We start from the raw sequence: 16,459 nt of genomic DNA, 5'->3' as shown, positions 1-16,459 counted from the left end.
AACTCGAACATGATCTATCTATCTATCTATCTATCTATCTATCTATCTTGAGATCTTGAGATCTTACCTCCTTTCTGCAAGATGATGTCAATGAAATCATCTTCATGATCTGTGTCCTGATGAGAAACAACATGTTATGTTTTAAACTACATATAGTGTTACTATATGACACAAATGCCTCATGTGAAAGCCCATGATCAAAAACATAGTTTAAAAAAAGGGTACATTTTGCAACTGAAATGTCTTTTTTAATCATCATACTTTGTCATCGGGAGATGAGGCTGCTGTCTGAACAGAAGCTGGAGATACAGGACTAAACAAGTCCTCCAGATTTGGGCACACCTCCTGGTAGAGATAAGATGAAGTGAGCGAAAATGAATGAAGAACTAAAAAGTTCCAAGTCCTGTTCCAGGCCCACCATGACAAATTATTCACATCAATGCTGGATTACTTACACCCTGAGAAGGAGATGAAGGGGTGTTTTTTCCTGAGGGAGCAGGCTCTTGGTCCCTGAAGAATGGCTGTAGACTGGGAGGTGCTGACAAACACTGAGCTGTGCCCTGGTGTGGTTTCTCTACAGACACTTGAAGTACTCCATTCTGTGTTTTCAATTAAAGAACAAAATTGGAAAGGACTGTAAGCACCGTAAAAGTAATAAAAGTCAGCAGTACTGATGTAGTTACCAGTAAATTTATTCATAAGATGTAGACAAGTTCTAAATCAAGTGTCACAGAAGGCAAAACAAGACACGGAAAAATTGCTAATCAGGATACAGTGTTCCACTAAATCCTGAGGTGTTTGAGGCAGGCTTTGGCCCAGTGACCACGCGCTCCAGCACACCTGCACTCGGCAGGATATACTGTGCATCTCAATTAGCCAAAATGCAATAGAGTCTTTGTTCTTCCTCCATTAACACCGTAAATCATCGTAATGGAGGATGTCGTAGGAGTAATTAGCAAAGCAATAATAATCAGCATCGGGCTAGTGTCAGAGACTTATCAAGGACCGCTGTCATTGTCTCAAACAGCATACATCATTAATTTTCGATGCGATTGCACTCACTAGAGCAGTTCCCTCACACTCTCATGTTTCTCTATCTCTTTGTGGCGCATTAACAGACTTGTTTCAGCACTGGAGATGGCTCAGGGGGTGTGTGGTTTTCATTGAGATTAAACTGTATAACTCATCAAATATAAAAAGAAATGGTACAAATATTTAAGAAAATTACTTGAGATCTTTTATACGGAAACTTCATGGATAGCAAATAAAAAGATCCCAAGGATTTTGGTTTTTCTCCTCTCACTGTAGTCTAATAGAGATAAATGATATTTAAAAATACAATTGCTTAAAGCCTTGAAGATGATGTGCCTTTTGAGATCCTTGATATGACAGATAATCTATATACCTCAGAGTCAGCAATTTTTATTACAAAATTTTGCTACGAAAGAAATATGCTCTGAGCTAAAACCCACTCATAGTGGCATATTGACCATACTGATCTACTGTAGTGAAATGTAACACTTTAAGTTTTTCAATACAGTTACAGTGGGGTAAAAAAATAGTTGACCCCCTGTTGAAGATTCTCTAATTGTTATGGTAGTTTTGTGTTAATGGAGAGAGACAGAATATAAACTAAAAATCCAGAAATGTACATTGATTTTTATGTTAATGACCGAAATAAGTACTTGATCCCAAAGTAGAGAAACTGTTGTTGGTTAGCTCAGTAGTAAGGCATTTCTTGTAGAAGGTCACCAGGTTTGCACACATCACAGGTGACCCCCCATCTTTAAAGAAATCTTAAAATCCTTTTGGTTTCTCAAAGCTCTCTCCACAGATTTTCTATAAGACTGAAGTCGGAAGACTGCCTAGGGTACTCCATGACCTTAATGTGCGTCTTTGGTCACTCTTTTGTTGCCTTGGCGGTGTTTTGTGTCACTGTCATGCTTGAAGACCCATTCATGATCCACCTTCAGTGTCCTGGCTGACGGAAGGAGATTGTCATCCAAGATTTTACTGTACATGGCCTTGTCCATTGGCCCCTCATTGAAGTCATCATGTACCCTCAGCAGAAAAACAGCTCCAGTGCAGAATGTTTCCACCTCCATGCTTGACTGTAGCATTGGTGTTCATAATCAGCATTTCTCTTACTCCAAATATGGTGAGTTAAATTGATGCCAAATAGTTTGATTTTGGTTTCTTTTGACCACAGCACTTCCTCCCAAGCCTTAAAATTTAAGATGGGCCTGTACATGTGGCTTCTTGAGCAGGGGATCCTTTTGGGTGCTGCAAGATTTCAATCTATTACAGTGTAGCATGTTACCAATAGTGTTCTTGGTGACTGTGGTCCCAACTGCCTTTAGACCATTAACAAGCAGTAGATCAGCCCAAATCTACACAGGAGGACTGTGTAGATTTGGGCAGATCCACCACCTTTCTCATGATTATTCTCACCCCATGAGGTAAGATCTTCCATGGAGTGGCAGGCCAAGAGAGATTGATGGTCGTTTTAGATTTCTTCCATGGCGCCTCAGCAGATCCTTACCTTCTCATCAAGTCTTGTAATCGATTCCAGCCTTGTGCAGATTTACATTGTTTGACAACTCTTGGCCTATGGTGGTGGAGAGGTGGAGAGAGACAGATAGCCTCTCTACTTTTAAAGATTAGGCCTAACACTTTCTGTTTTGATAAAACATATAGTTAGGGCTGGATCAGGTGACCCTGAATTCTCCCTTAGTCATGCTCCAGTAGGTTTAGGTTGCTGGGGGGTTCCCATCATGACCTGAGTGCTTCTTCTTCTGTCACCTTTTTGACTCACTATGTGTTTATACACCTCTCTGCGTGTAATTATTAGTTACTATTAATTTCTGGCTCTCTTCCACAGTGTGTCTTTGTCCTGTCTTCATCCCTTCACCCCAACCAATTGTGGCAGATGCCTGCCCCTCCCTGAACCTGGTTCTGCTGGAGGTTTTGTCCTGTTAAAAGGGAGTTTTGTCTTCTCATTATTGTTCATAGTTTCCTCTGTTTTTTTCTGTAGTATTTTAGGGCCTTTAGCTTGGAATATAAAGTGGAAACTGTTGTTGTGATTTGGCTCTATATAAATAAAATTGTAAAAGGTTAGAATGGAAGAAAGTGATGCTGTGGACAGGTGTGTTTTATGCACACAACGAGTTGAGATCTTTGATTGATTGACCAATCGATTGACCGATTGATCAATCTTTGTTCCATGTGGGCACATAGCACATCTGTGGAAGCCAGAATTCTGGCTGATTTGTAGGGGATCAAATAATTATTTTACTCAATGAGATGCAATTCAGTTCAAAATTTTATGTAATGTGTTTTTTCTAGAGTTTTGGTTGATATTCTGTCTCTCTGTTAAAATTAAACTACCATAAAATTTTGACGCTTTCCATTTCTTTGTACACGAGCAAACTTATGAATTCAGCAGGGAATCAAAGAATCATTTCTCCCATTGTATACACTACCTAAGTTTGGGCAACAAAGTCATATCAGAAATGTCTTGTTTTAATCCTCACCTTAGTGTGCTTTTTCACAAACTTCACTTGCATGCTTTGCTGAGCTTTACTATCAGCTCTGGTCAGCTTAACAGGGTTGTGGCCTGGACGTTTGGCTGGAGTAGACTGGAGTCGCTATAGGAACAAATGAGGTAGTTATCAATGTAAGAAGTAAACGGACAGCAAAGCAATGAAACAAATTTCATGCAGTCCAGCTCAATTAACAATGATCTGCTTATCCGTTTTTGGTCTGCCTGTGTACACCACCAACGTAAAAGCTACTCGGCTTCCTGATGCTTCTACAAAAAGGCCAGCCTTAAGTGCAACATCCACCTGTAGGATCTGAATACAGCTTTGCCCTGAGTTGCTGAGTTGAGCTTGATACTTTTTTGCAGGAAATGCAGAGATCAGTGCCTGTGTGGTCAACATTAATGCTGTATAGACTATATCGCACTATATATTTATATAACAAATTAATCTATGTAAATATGACTGACAAAGCTTTTGTGAGTCAGTCTTTCAACATTTTAACACTAATGCTATCATTGTAAAACTTAAAATGAATCTTCTTAAACCTTATGTTGAGAATTGCAGTACTGTTTGATATTCTTTACATTTAACTATAATTGTAATTCTGTAGCTCAAAAAGCAACGATTGCATGCACACTGAGTTTACGTACCTGCAGTGTAATGTGATTGGTTGCTTTTCCCTCAGCAGGGTCCTTTATTTTGTTTCCAGTAAGGTGATTGGTCAGCGCGATCAGAAAATGGTTACCGTTGGTGTCAGTGACCAGGGTTGGGGTGGAGTCAATCTTAAGGTGGTCCAGTGAGAAAGAGGCACTTGAGCCTGACTGCTGTTTCAGGTATGCTTGAGGCACCTGTTCAACAGAAAAGAGAACTTTTATGGGAAGAACCTACACAGTCTAGTATACACTTCACTGCATACCAGCATGGCAACAAATTAACTTCCGTTTTGATTCATCATACTCAGTGCTTGCTAGATATGATTGTTATAATTATTCTCTTTATTCTAAATTCTTACCAGAGCTGATTGTTCAGGATCCTTCTTAAGAGCAGAACTTTACAAGCAATGCAGTTAAATAAAACTCCAACCCCACACACTATAGATAAAAGACAGTCCTAACCTTAGATGGCTGCTGCTGCTGCTTCACCTGCTGTTTGGGCACCTGTTGCTGCTTCAGCTGTATTTTGGTCTGAATCTGGATTTGCTGTAGTTGTTTAGTCTGTTGTTTAGTCTTCATTTGCTGTGGCAACATGTGCGACTTTTGTTGCTTCAGCAGAAGCTGTTGCTTCAGCTGCATCTGTTGCACGTGTTTTGACTGCTGATGCTGCTGTTGTGACTGCAGCAGGAGCTGCTTTTGCTGGTTTTGAGATTTTTTCTTTCTCTGCTGACAAAGTTTCTGCAGGTCGTGCTGATTCTCCAGCGTCTGATTCTGGATGATGTGCTGCTGCTGCTGTAGCAGGACTTTCTGTATGGTATGTTGTTGAGCCAGCTGCTCCTCCTGTGTTTGGGTTGAGGACTGCGGCAATCCATGAGTGATTGGGGACTGGAAAGTTTTCTCAGGTTTAACTTCTTCTTCCTCGATTACTTCCTGTTTCACAATTACCTTGGTAATATCCATCTCTTGTGAAATAGGTGATTTTTGCGAGGGAAATCGATCAAAGTCCATTGAGAAGGCAACATCGGGCTCATCGAGAGGTTCTTCTTTTACCCCGAGAGGACTGATTGGCTCTGGAGCCTTTCCTCTGTCTCCATTTTCCAGCTGCATTTTTAGCACCTCCACCAATCTCTGTTTCTGCCACAACATCCTGGTCAGTGCCTCTATCTGCTTATCTTTCTCCTGCAGCAATCTGTCTTTATCAACACTCAGTACAGGAGCTGTGCTCATAGTGGCTGGGACACCTGAAGATACTGAGGAGCGGCTTTGAAGAGAGGCAGACTTTAAAGAGTATTGACAAGGAGCGGGAGTCGAGCATCGAGGCTCCTCTTTAATGTTTGTGGAGAGCTGAGCAACTGAAGATGGCTGGAGGCTCAATTGGTTGAGAGGTGAACTCATCTATTGAGAGAAGAAATAGGTAATCTATAAGTGTAAAGCAAACTGTGTGTCTGCAGTTTTAATTATATAATGGTTCACCTTACAATATACAAGGAGCTGACAAATTAAAGGAAAAACTTGAATACCTATGGTCCAGTGCCTCTGTTACAGTGTGGGATCTGAGCGATCACCTTTATTCTGTCATTAAACATTTCTGCCTAATGCATGGAGGCTCTTCCAGGCTGATAGTGTCAGAGGGGCAGCTGAACAGTTGATGAGTACAGAAATAAGAGGAATCATGTGATGTAGGATTTTTACTGAATTGAACTAATTTTGGTGACATGTCATGGTTTAACATAGCGGTCCCCGGCCACAGACCGGAGGCAAGGCTCCCATTGCAGGTCATGAACTGTTGAGGTTTTGCTGCATTTAGGCTCCCACTGCTGCCCACTTCAGCAACACAAAAATGTCCAGAAAGACTGGTATTAGACAGTTAACAGAAAGTTTATATACTCTTTCTAGGATCACCTCTATGCGTGTATTGTTACTGGTGATGATGAATGCAGCGCTCTTGGATGATTTTCCTGCTCCTTCAGCCCCTGGCCCTGTGGTACACCCTGCTGTTGGAGAGGAGGTAGTGTCACTGCCTCGGCTTAATTCCTGATATGTCCTCAGCCTCTCAATGAGGTCGTTTTTGGTGCCGGAGACGGGCAAGTTACGCAGCTTTAATTCGGACTTCAGTTCCGCAACCTGATGTAAAGACAGCATTAAAAACAGAATTGAGATAGAAGAAAGAGAGACGGGGAAAGCAAAGAGATTAGGATAAATTTGAAAGGGAAATCAAAATGGGAACAAGAAGAAGAAGTAATCCATCACTGTCTCATTGTTTAACTTCGCTGAGCTGGTTGGCTCCATCGAATGAAAGAAACCTTGAGGATTTTTTTTCCATGCATCACATCACATCTCCCATTTACTCCATCTAAAGGGTACGAATGTCAGGCCAGCTGCTCCAGCCTCCCTCTTCTCTTTACCTTAGTCTCAGTTCAGGAGTGGTTTCAGTTGTACCATTTGAATGGACCAGTCACCTTCAACTTCAACTCCACTACAACTCCAGATTGTAGAATCAGCTACTACAGCCAGTTAGTCTCATTCCAGCCTTTTGAATTAATCTGCAAACCTGCTTGTTTAACCCTGCCTCTCCTCCAGCTCCAGCCTCTCCTCCAGCCCCCCTGCCACTATATTTTTCAAGAGAAATCTCTGGATTCCCTGAACATATTGCTGCTGTGGCTCCCACCTGGCCACAGCCACCCACTTAGCCCTACCATTACTTCACACTTTTAATACATCGCTTAACTCCATCCTTTATTGATAAATCGTCCGTTCCTGCTATAAACCTAGCTTGATTCTGACAGGTCATAGCACAGACAGATATTTATTTAGACTCTTAATTCTTTACTGGATGCTTAGTATGCAGTCATGCATGTTACTCATATTATAAAAACGACACGTAAGGTAGGAAAGGTTTCTCTGGGATGTGCATGTCGCTGTGCAATTTACCTTCATTTCATCGAGGTTTGGAGGCAGAGACACTGGTTTGGTTCCACCTAGCGGGACAGAACTTAGACAGGTGTGGACGAAATGTTTAGAGAAGTCTAAAGGTGCACCAGCAGGTCGAGGTGGGGAGGAGGAGGTGTGCATAGACTTAGAGGAGGAAGATGGCTGCTGAGCTGTCTGGGATCTGCTGGGCAAAAATACAGTGACAAAAAGTAAATCTTAACAGGTGCTCTTGAGTTCTGAAAACAGAAGTTTATGTCCAATGTTCCTTCCAGCCTTTGAACGTGCAATCCTTCAGACTCCACAGAAGAGCATGCATCTGGACTTACTTAGTTGGTGCAGGGAGGATGGTGTGGTAGCGCTGCTGCTGCTGACTGAGGATCTGGAGCTGCAAGAAGAGCTGCTGCTGCTGGAGGATCTTGGCATAGGATGAATCCAGATGAGGAGGAGGCTCTTTATCTCCCTTCTGATCAGGAGGGATGTACTGATGGTACTTTAACTTTTTTATCTGGAAAGCACCCCCATTAACAGTAAGTCATTATTTCAGCACTACAGTACAGCATTTCAGACAAATATTTGCCTTCTCTTAGCTGTAGCTACACTGGGTATTTGGAATGCCAGCATTAGAATAGTTTCCTCAGAGAAGGAGAAGTTTCTACCTTTGGTTTGTCCTTGGTTTTCTTGTGTCTCAGGCCAGAGCGGTCACAGTTTGGTTTGGGTTGTGGCTAAAAAAAAAAAGAAAAAAAAAAGAGATGAGTAATTTTAATGAGAGTAAAATGAAACTTTAAACCACAATATGAGGGAAGCAAAATGAGAAACCCACAACACATGCGAGATTTCCTGTTACCACCAGAGTTCACTTCATCATCTGCAGTTCTGAACAGCTGACAATAATAATTTTAGCAATTAGCACTAACAGCTAAAATAATCATTTACGAAAGCTCATAATTTAGTCGTCATTGTGACAGGACTGAAGTGGTCCAGTCTAACGTATGCGTGTCTAACAACTAACAGAGCTGAACTGACAGATGTTACCTTGTTGGCACCTGTCCTCAGGAGAGATGACGCCCCTGTCTCATTGGTCAGCTTGAGTGAAATGGGTGACCCAGAAGGAGCTGTAGGTGGGACCTGATTGGTTGGATGGAAACACTGGTTGATCATTCATGGCTAAACTGCAAGGCATCAAAAAGAATCATCCCATTTGAAAAGGTCTTCATTTTTTTAAAGTAGTGAACATCGAAGATTGTGGTAAATGTAAAATTACATAGCAGATGCTCAATTTGTCCCCCCTCCAGATGCATGGCAAATGTCCATACGACAATCAAACTCATCTCATAGATGTCTGGAGTCGCTGCATCCACTGCTGTTACTTAGAGGCTGGTGGATCGATCCAAATATAAATACTCTCGATACCGACACTGGTATTGGATGGATATTTTGTTTCTATCCTCTAAGTTCTAACCCACTAAACTGTGTTTGCTAAATCATTATTTTTTGGAAGCTGAAAAAATAAACTTCAAACATGCACTACAACTATATGTTGACTGTCACAAGTATATTATTTATAGCTCATTTAAACAACAGAAGATCCAGAGTGCTTTAGAGGCAGGAACATTTACAATCCAGTGAGTCATTACACACCGCTCTCCCCTACGTAAGCTGCCTTTGTAAGTTGGAAGTATCTGTATCAGTCCTGGCATTAGCAACATTGTTCATGTATTTACTGCAGTATGTAACACGACTATAGCCTCTTAGCTTGGTTTGGAAGTACTGTTGTTGATGCACTTCAATGAGGGAAGAACTGGATTTTAATTTATTCAGTAAATAAATCTCCAGGTAGTTTTCACTGCTTTTTATTCAGTAATTAAATGATACAAAACAGTACTTTTCCGTGCATCAGATGGTTGATGTAGCGAAATGCTAAACTTGCTAGTGTGTGAGTGAGTGGGTGCTCAAAATGTTGTTATTTTCCCCTCACCAAAGCCTGGTTATCCCCTCTGTGACAACTGCACCCACTATAAACTCTCCCACACTGTGCTACACCACCACCAGTGGTAAATCTGATGCACGTCACATATACACAGACAAATGCACTAATTCACAGCCTCTACATTGCTTTTAAGCTGTGGATTTACAGTCTTGCATACATTCTGCACAGCATCTTAGTCCCACTCTCTGCAGTGATCCTACCTGTGTAGGAGACGGGATGCCATGGCCTGTCAGTGTTTCCTTTGGAGTGGGCAGAGGTCCCAGGCCCAACGAACAACCCTCCTCACTGACAGATGTGGACTGCTCTGGAGACAGACTGTCATTAGTGTCCTCATCAAATGAAGAGTTCTCTCCCGAGGCTCTTTGAAACTGCGTCTCTGAGAGGAGAAGCATTGTGGGGGAGACGAGGGAAGGAAATAAACATTATCTAGTTAAATTAAACCATAAAATAAATGTACTACCCAGTGATTCTACGTCCTTGCCCAAGTCTGTGTGCCTGTGTAACACTATCACTTGCATTAACAGGAGCTGAGCCACTGGACTTCTGCTTGTGACTCTAACACCTTGTGGGCACCTCCAATCCAGACAAATTATCACCGGTGCCTCCTCCACAAGTGTCGGTGACTCATCAAAGGCTTGCATTTGTTAATGTTCAATATCCTACAAAAATGCACACAAGACACTCGTCCCCAGTGTCTCGTCAACAACTGACACAGAGAGCGAGAGAGCTGTCTAAACTACTTAAACACTTTTCTGTAGTCATATCATGTCCACCAGAGCCAGTCCTAGATGCACCTGTGATGAGTCAGGTTTTTGTCAAGCATTTTGCTTTTCATTCATCTATGTTCATTTCCCACACAGCCAAACGAGGCTTTTATAACAGTTTTTATGTAACAGATGGCGTCTCTCTAAGGATGACGTTGTGCTGAGGATTCTGAAGGATCGTCTGTGTAATTTATGCGATGAATATTTGAACTGTTTATGTGACGGCTTCCCCTGTTTATGCCTGCTATACTAATAACATTCTCTTTAAAATATCTTTAAAATATGTTTCATATGCAACAGATAAATGCAGCTGAGCGTGATATAATAGTAAATCAGATACAGCAATGTAAAAAACTGCAAAGAAAATTGTCAACCACATGCCCAAAGTTTCCTTATTAGCCAGCCACAGGAAGGTTAAGACATCTTACAGCATAGCTTTAATCCAAGCCTGCCAGCTTTCCCATGCGCCATATCATATAATCATTTCATTATTATGCAGACTTATGAGTCTTCACAGGGATTTAAGGAATAAAAGTACCCGCTAGGATCCCCAGGACTGCTGTAGAGCCATTTTTTTTTAATAATAGAACTGAGTTATTAAATTACAGGAGGTGCTAACGGGCAGTAGCCCACTGCTATTTAGAACACACTGCTGTCCATTAATTTACCATCAGCAGGTAATGATGAAAAGACAACACGGGGCTGATTTAATAATGCAATGACTCGCTTACAGCTGTGCTGTGTGTGGGTGTGGGAGTGCATCATGCTTTGTATGCTCATATGTCAACCTCATCTAGCTAGTTCCTGGTGCTCCTACCAAAAGTGGCGGTAATGTAATTGTGTTTATTGTGTAGCAGTGACAGAGATGGATATTCCACTGACACAGTCTGTTATTAAATCTCGACCTTCTTCCTCTACACATCAATCAAGCAGCTGGACCCACCGATTCCTTGCTCCCACAGTACAAAGAAAAAAAAAAGTGTTCTATATACAAATCCCACTTAGACGATCCTCATCCTTAATTCAGGAAGTTTCTTTTATTCTTGGAGCTGTATGATGCCAGTGAGAGCAGACAACACATTCTCACTCCCAAAGTGTAACAATTAAGGCTAGGTGACAAATCATATTACGCTTTTGGCCACCCAACAGGTCCCCATATTACAAGTTCTGAAAAATGAGGAAACACGAGAACCGTTTGGAATAAATCTACACATGTACGTTTATTTTACTTAAATCGCTTTGAAAACACCTAGGGCTGGAATACAGGGCTGGAACACGTGTTACCACGGGAGCTTCCCTCTATTCAATTTCATCCATAATCCGCCGTGTAGCATAGGAAGGCGGAAGGTCACCATAGAACGCCTCGGGACGTGAAAAATCATCGGTATATCACGCGTCGGGAGTGAGAACGGGCTGGAGCAGATGTACTTGATATGGCCAACTCAAACACAGAATTCAAATCCACCTGCTGCGCAAATCTCTTGACTACAATGGGCAACCAAACATATAGAAAATGACCGTGGTGGGTAAAATTTCACTGCTATATGTCAGTAGACTGCAGTCAGCTGAACTCTGTTTTCTTAATTCTCCTAATTTAAGTTCATAATCCTAGCTACCGTGGCCATTGTTGGACAAACATGTTCAAGATAGCCAAGAGAGATCAAAACATTGCATTTACACCGGGCCCCATAACAGCCATAGCAAAAAAACTGGAGTCTTTGATAGCTACAGAATGCCAGATGAGAAGTGTTCATGTCTATTTACTCTGGAGGAGACTGTAAAACTTTGTGAAAGGAGTTGAACACGAGTCAATGAGTAAGTGAAAGTCACTTCTTTTGCTGAGGATATCCTTTTATGTCAGTAAGCACTGCTATTTTTGCTGCTGTTAGCCTGCACAAGTGAAACTTTTGTTGAAGTGGATCTAACATTGTTGGTCTCAAAAACTCTCATATGATGTGAGAAAGTTATCAAACTGTTTGTCAGAGGGGAAATGTGACTGTTAAGACACTCGAGTCTCACATTAGTTGACACAACATTAGCATATAACCAGCTAACTGTGTTGTTTAGTTGCCTCATTGTCAGCTGTCCAGAGATGGAAGGGTGGTATATCTGATCTGCTGACAATAAGTAATTGCAACAATATTAGAATAAAAAAGCATGTTTATGGACTTTTTCATGTGTTACAGCTCTGACTCGCATTTTTGCTTCTTTGGTAAAGTGGACCCCTTTTCAGATGATAAAATATAGCTAACATAGCTAAAGACACAAATCAAAATTTGCGTTCGTTGCTGTGTATTTTTAATGGGTTGATTCTAAGTTTATGACAATGCATCTATTTGTTGGAAGATGTAGTTGCGCACTAATCAATGTATATTTATGAATACAGCATTCTTTTTTTCTATTAAATTACCTCAAAAAATTACTGGAAAAGAGCCAAAAGCGCTCATTTCAGACTATAGATGAACGGAGGAAGCTCCATTAAGGGCCAGTGTGAAACAACTAAGGATTATTTTTTTATTGATCTATTCTGATAATATTAATATGCAATTGAATTAAGCTTAATAGGTCCCCATTATTTTAAAATGTCACCTCTTCAATTAGCAAGTGATTCTCTATTAACAGGCACTGTGATTGTTTAAAACCAACAGAGAACAGAGAAGGAAGCATCTTCGTCTCTTGTCTGTTAAAATGGGAATCAGAGGTCATGCATCATTTACAATTACCCCCCTCCAACCTTTCCAAACTCATAGAATTGATCAATTGAAGTGTTTGCCTGTCAGTGCGCTGTTTGTGAAAAATTTGTATGTTAGGTGGTTCTTGTTGACAGGTATGGATGCCTGTGTGAGTATGTGGTGAGGACAACTGAAGCATCTGGGATCTGGGAGGAAACAGTACGTTTATGATAGGTGGAGGAAGGGGCCAGGAGGGATGTCCTGTCAGGAGCCTCACAGTGTGGGTGTGTTTTGATGAAAATCTATATCACACGTCCTTCCTCCACACAGACTGTGCGCAGGAAATTATATAGCAATGGTACACCTGTTGATTGTTGAGGGGGCAGAAATAATAAAACAAAATTTGCAAAATAAGGCCTTCTAAAGTTGGCATGACTAATGTGTTATTGTGCAACAGCCCTACATATCGAGACTGTGTGAAGAAACATTGGTATTGGTTTGTGTATTGATGGCTGGAAAATAGAGACTTACAGATAAGCTCTTGAAAGGCTTACACAAGTTGTCCGCAATAACTGCATCTATCTGCTTAAGATCATTATATCTGGTCTCAACGCTTTGTTTGTGGGTTTTTTCTCTGTGGTCAGCTTATTGCAATCAACCATAAATAACTCTGCACTTATAACATTTAAGCTAATAATTTCCTCCACTCAGCAGAAGTAATCCTGAAACTGTTGCCTAAAAATAGTTCTCACTTACCTATGAAGGCTTGTTTAATACTGGAGTGAACGGGTAGAATGTTTTTATGGATCAACTCCATGGGCCCTGGCCTCTGGGCAATCTTATCATTCAAATCAACAGCGAGGCATGCTTTCTTCAGCTGCTTGACCTGAAGCAACGGCTCTGCATAGACACACAAACCAGGCATGGAAATTCTTTACGAGTGTGCATGGATCTAATGGGTCTTTTTCCGTTAGATTGACCAAAGTTCCAGAGGTATGAGGCTCTGTGTAGTGTTTACCCTCCAAGATGTGCATCCTGATCAGTTCAGATTTCTCTGGTCGACTCCTGATCTTTCTCTTGAGATAGTCTTCCGTCTGGAGAGAGACCAAGAGACAAGATGAAGAAGAAGGAGTGGAAAATCTCTCAGTTTTGCACTCACAAATCCTTTATTGTGCACTGTTAAACATTGTGGTTCCTCTCCTTCTTTAGGTGTAGTTCCACAAACCCTTCTCTTAACAATGTAGACCGTGCTTCCTAAGCTAACTAAAGGGCCTGTGTTTATCTAATCATTTTAGCTAGTTACTAATGGAGAATTACTTTAACCTACTCATCCATCTTCCCACGTACTCACTCACAACTGCTGATGATGTTGCCCTTGGGGCAAGCACTGATTTGGTGGATAGTTTCGCATTGCTCTATACAAGTCTATTTGTCTGAGCCAATGGTCTTATCCCAACTCTTTTTTTGGCTTACATTAAAGCAGGAAAAGACAAATCAGAATGCTTCTGTAATGATGCCACGTGTTTTAAAAACTCTCTGTTTTAAAAACTCTCAAAGCTTAAATTGCATCAGTTTTGACATCAGTGACTGATTTGAGGATGGCATACTCACCCGAGCCCGTTCCAAGCTCCTTCTCTGTTCATGGAAGGCAGCTGAAGTTTTCAGTGCTAAGAGGATAAAAAGAGAGAGCATAGTAAAGAAAAAAAAATCAGGCAAAAAGAGATAGGGTGGTGGTTTGTGTATTGATGCTACTGGGGGTTAGCAAAAGAGCTTTTCATGGATCTTTGCCTCTTTAGTTCAATATCAAGTCTATTGATGGTCTCAGCCAAAGCTTTTTCCTGAGTACCAGTTCAATGTAGTGCATAAAGTACAATGATGGCTGGGATACTGGTCCCCAACAACAGCTGCTGTAAAAAGCTTAAAAAAATCACAAAGTCAAAGGAGAAATGTAAAGGGATGAAGTCTGACTGCTTCGATCCAATGAGCTTCTCTACAGCAGTGGATTTCCTGGAAACTGTTCAGCATTCACAGATGACTTAAGTAGGACTTGTGCAGGTTTGTGATTATGCAAAGCCTCGGGATTAGTGGTAATGGAAACCTTCGAGGTAATCATGACACCGTGATACTGAGTTAAATGCAACAGCTCAACCATTACAATATAACTTTGCTTCTAAGCAGTCTAAGACAAAAAGAGGATCTAAATCTTGACCTAATAAATATTCTACATGTGAGAACCAAATTATTTAGCAGCAGACAAAGAATTTTGTTTAAATATTCTAATAAATGTTTCAAACCTTTAAGAACAAGCGGATTTCCAGATACATTTGGTAATGTATTTGACAATACCTGCAAAACCAGCCAACTCTAATGTGTTTCAAAAATAACCAAAATCTGACTTTGTTTTTGGAAACTGTAAAATTCCTCCAAGTGGCACAGTTATTATTTTACCTTCTCTTTAAATACAATGGTCCAGGTGTCAAATTTCCAAATTGGCCAAGTAAAGCTTATGTTAAAGCTCAACGAGGAAGAGCTGTAACCACTAATCTTCCTGTTTTCCTGGATGTTCAGGCTGCTAGTTTATGCTTTACATCACTTCCTCTTCCCCACACTATTAGACTCAACACTGACACCATTACTCTAGTTTGGTCATGTTCTTGGCAATCGGACTCTCACATTAACTGTCAGTAAATTTAGGTCTTGGTGTTTAAATTGCTGCAAAGAAAAACACCACTGTGGATGACCGAGTAGTCACATGTCTTGCACTGACTTGAAAATTTGGACTTTGATCCAAAATGTATGATTAATGATTCAGTCTGTGATCTTTCCATGTGTAGATACCATCAAGCATGGATTGGTGGGTGATGGTGTTGGGGGAGCTTCACTGCTAGTGATTGCAATTTATCCAGAATTCAATCTATCACAGTACTGTGTAGGACTACATGCCATCTTATCTGGTTCACAAAAAGATGCACTCAGTAAAATATTTCTGTTTGCTGGTGGGTTGGGTTTTTTTTTAAGTTGCAGTGTGTTTGACCTCTCAGGGCCACCATACAGGCAGCACATTTATTATATAGTGTCCCCATATCCATACTACATGTATGTGAGGACACTGGAGTTTTTTGCACTCAAAGTCTTAGACTCAACTTTAGCCCAATGTGTTTACATCACTTGTGTCTTAAACCAAGTATGAAGTTGTCAGTATCTACGATGAGGGCTGCATGTCATTTTCTAGTCACAATATAGTTTCAAATCTCATGCGGCAAAGCTAGCACAACAAAAAAAAAGTCTTACTGTACTGTACTTCACACACCCACAGTATGGCTGCATTATCAAACCCGGGGCAGAACTGCTGGTACCTAAGCCTCAGTTCACGTCACTGAGCACTGTCACACTGCCGGTACACACTCACTCTCACACACCCTGGAGAGCCCTCTTAGACCTCTCACCCATCCACAAGGAGGTTATGTGTCCACCTTGAGGGTGTATAAACCTGCATGTCAGTCAGCTACATTGAAAATGAGTGATGGGATTGAGGGAAGGATGGCTGGATGAGCACACGGGGGGAGAGGGGGGTTAAAAGTGTGAGTGAAAGTGAAGAGGATAAAATAGATTTAAGGAAGATGAAGAATCATGAAAAAGATGTAGAGAAGATGGGGAGAGATGACAAATGAGAGGAGGCAGCTGGAAGAAAAATGGAACAACAGACCAAAGGGCAAAAGACAAGGAGGAAACAGAGAGTGTTGAGATGGGGTCAGAGAGAAAAGACCCCATTATGTGCACGAGTGGTTCCTTACCACCCTGCTAGAGCTAAGCAACAATCTTTAAACATTTTAACATTGAACAACATCACTTCCTCTGACAGCAACTGTTCAGTCTCCTGCTGTCTAGCACTTCCTCTTTAATGTCTTTA

The 16,459-nt window shown here is 41.1% G+C and overlaps 1 protein-coding gene across 3 annotated transcripts in view; it reads right to left on the bottom strand.

Annotated features, from left to right (window-relative positions):
• The window catches only part of LOC120717779 (myocardin-related transcription factor A-like), a 32,431-nt gene that overhangs the window by 3,046 nt on the left and 12,926 nt on the right, over positions 1–16,459 (bottom strand). For 2 of the 3 annotated variants that reach the window (XM_040006006.1, XM_040006008.1), the window contains exons 3-17: positions 14,161–14,216; positions 13,568–13,643; positions 13,306–13,449; positions 9,314–9,489; positions 8,159–8,251; positions 7,783–7,848; positions 7,453–7,631; positions 7,127–7,310; positions 6,098–6,319; positions 4,658–5,590; positions 4,193–4,390; positions 3,534–3,647; positions 456–599; positions 262–345; positions 68–116 (exon numbers count right to left, since the gene is read on the bottom strand). In XM_040006006.1, coding sequence (XP_039861940.1) covers positions 68–116; positions 262–345; positions 456–599; positions 3,534–3,647; positions 4,193–4,390; positions 4,658–5,590; positions 6,098–6,319; positions 7,127–7,310; positions 7,453–7,631; positions 7,783–7,848; positions 8,159–8,251; positions 9,314–9,489; positions 13,306–13,449; positions 13,568–13,643; positions 14,161–14,216 — 2,718 coding nt within the window. The remainder of the gene's footprint in view (positions 1–67; positions 117–261; positions 346–455; positions 600–3,533; positions 3,648–4,192; positions 4,391–4,657; positions 5,591–6,097; positions 6,320–7,126; positions 7,311–7,452; positions 7,632–7,782; positions 7,849–8,158; positions 8,252–9,313; positions 9,490–13,305; positions 13,450–13,567; positions 13,644–14,160; positions 14,217–16,459) is intronic. The other variant, XM_040006007.1, reaches the window with a different exon arrangement.

This window comes from Simochromis diagramma, unplaced genomic scaffold (genome assembly GCF_900408965.1).
Source record: "Simochromis diagramma unplaced genomic scaffold, fSimDia1.1 OVJJ01000510.1, whole genome shotgun sequence".
Taxonomy (NCBI): Eukaryota; Metazoa; Chordata; class Actinopteri; order Cichliformes; family Cichlidae; genus Simochromis; species Simochromis diagramma.
Note: the sequence above shows the minus strand (reverse complement) of the source record. Positions and strands in the feature narration are given on the sequence as shown.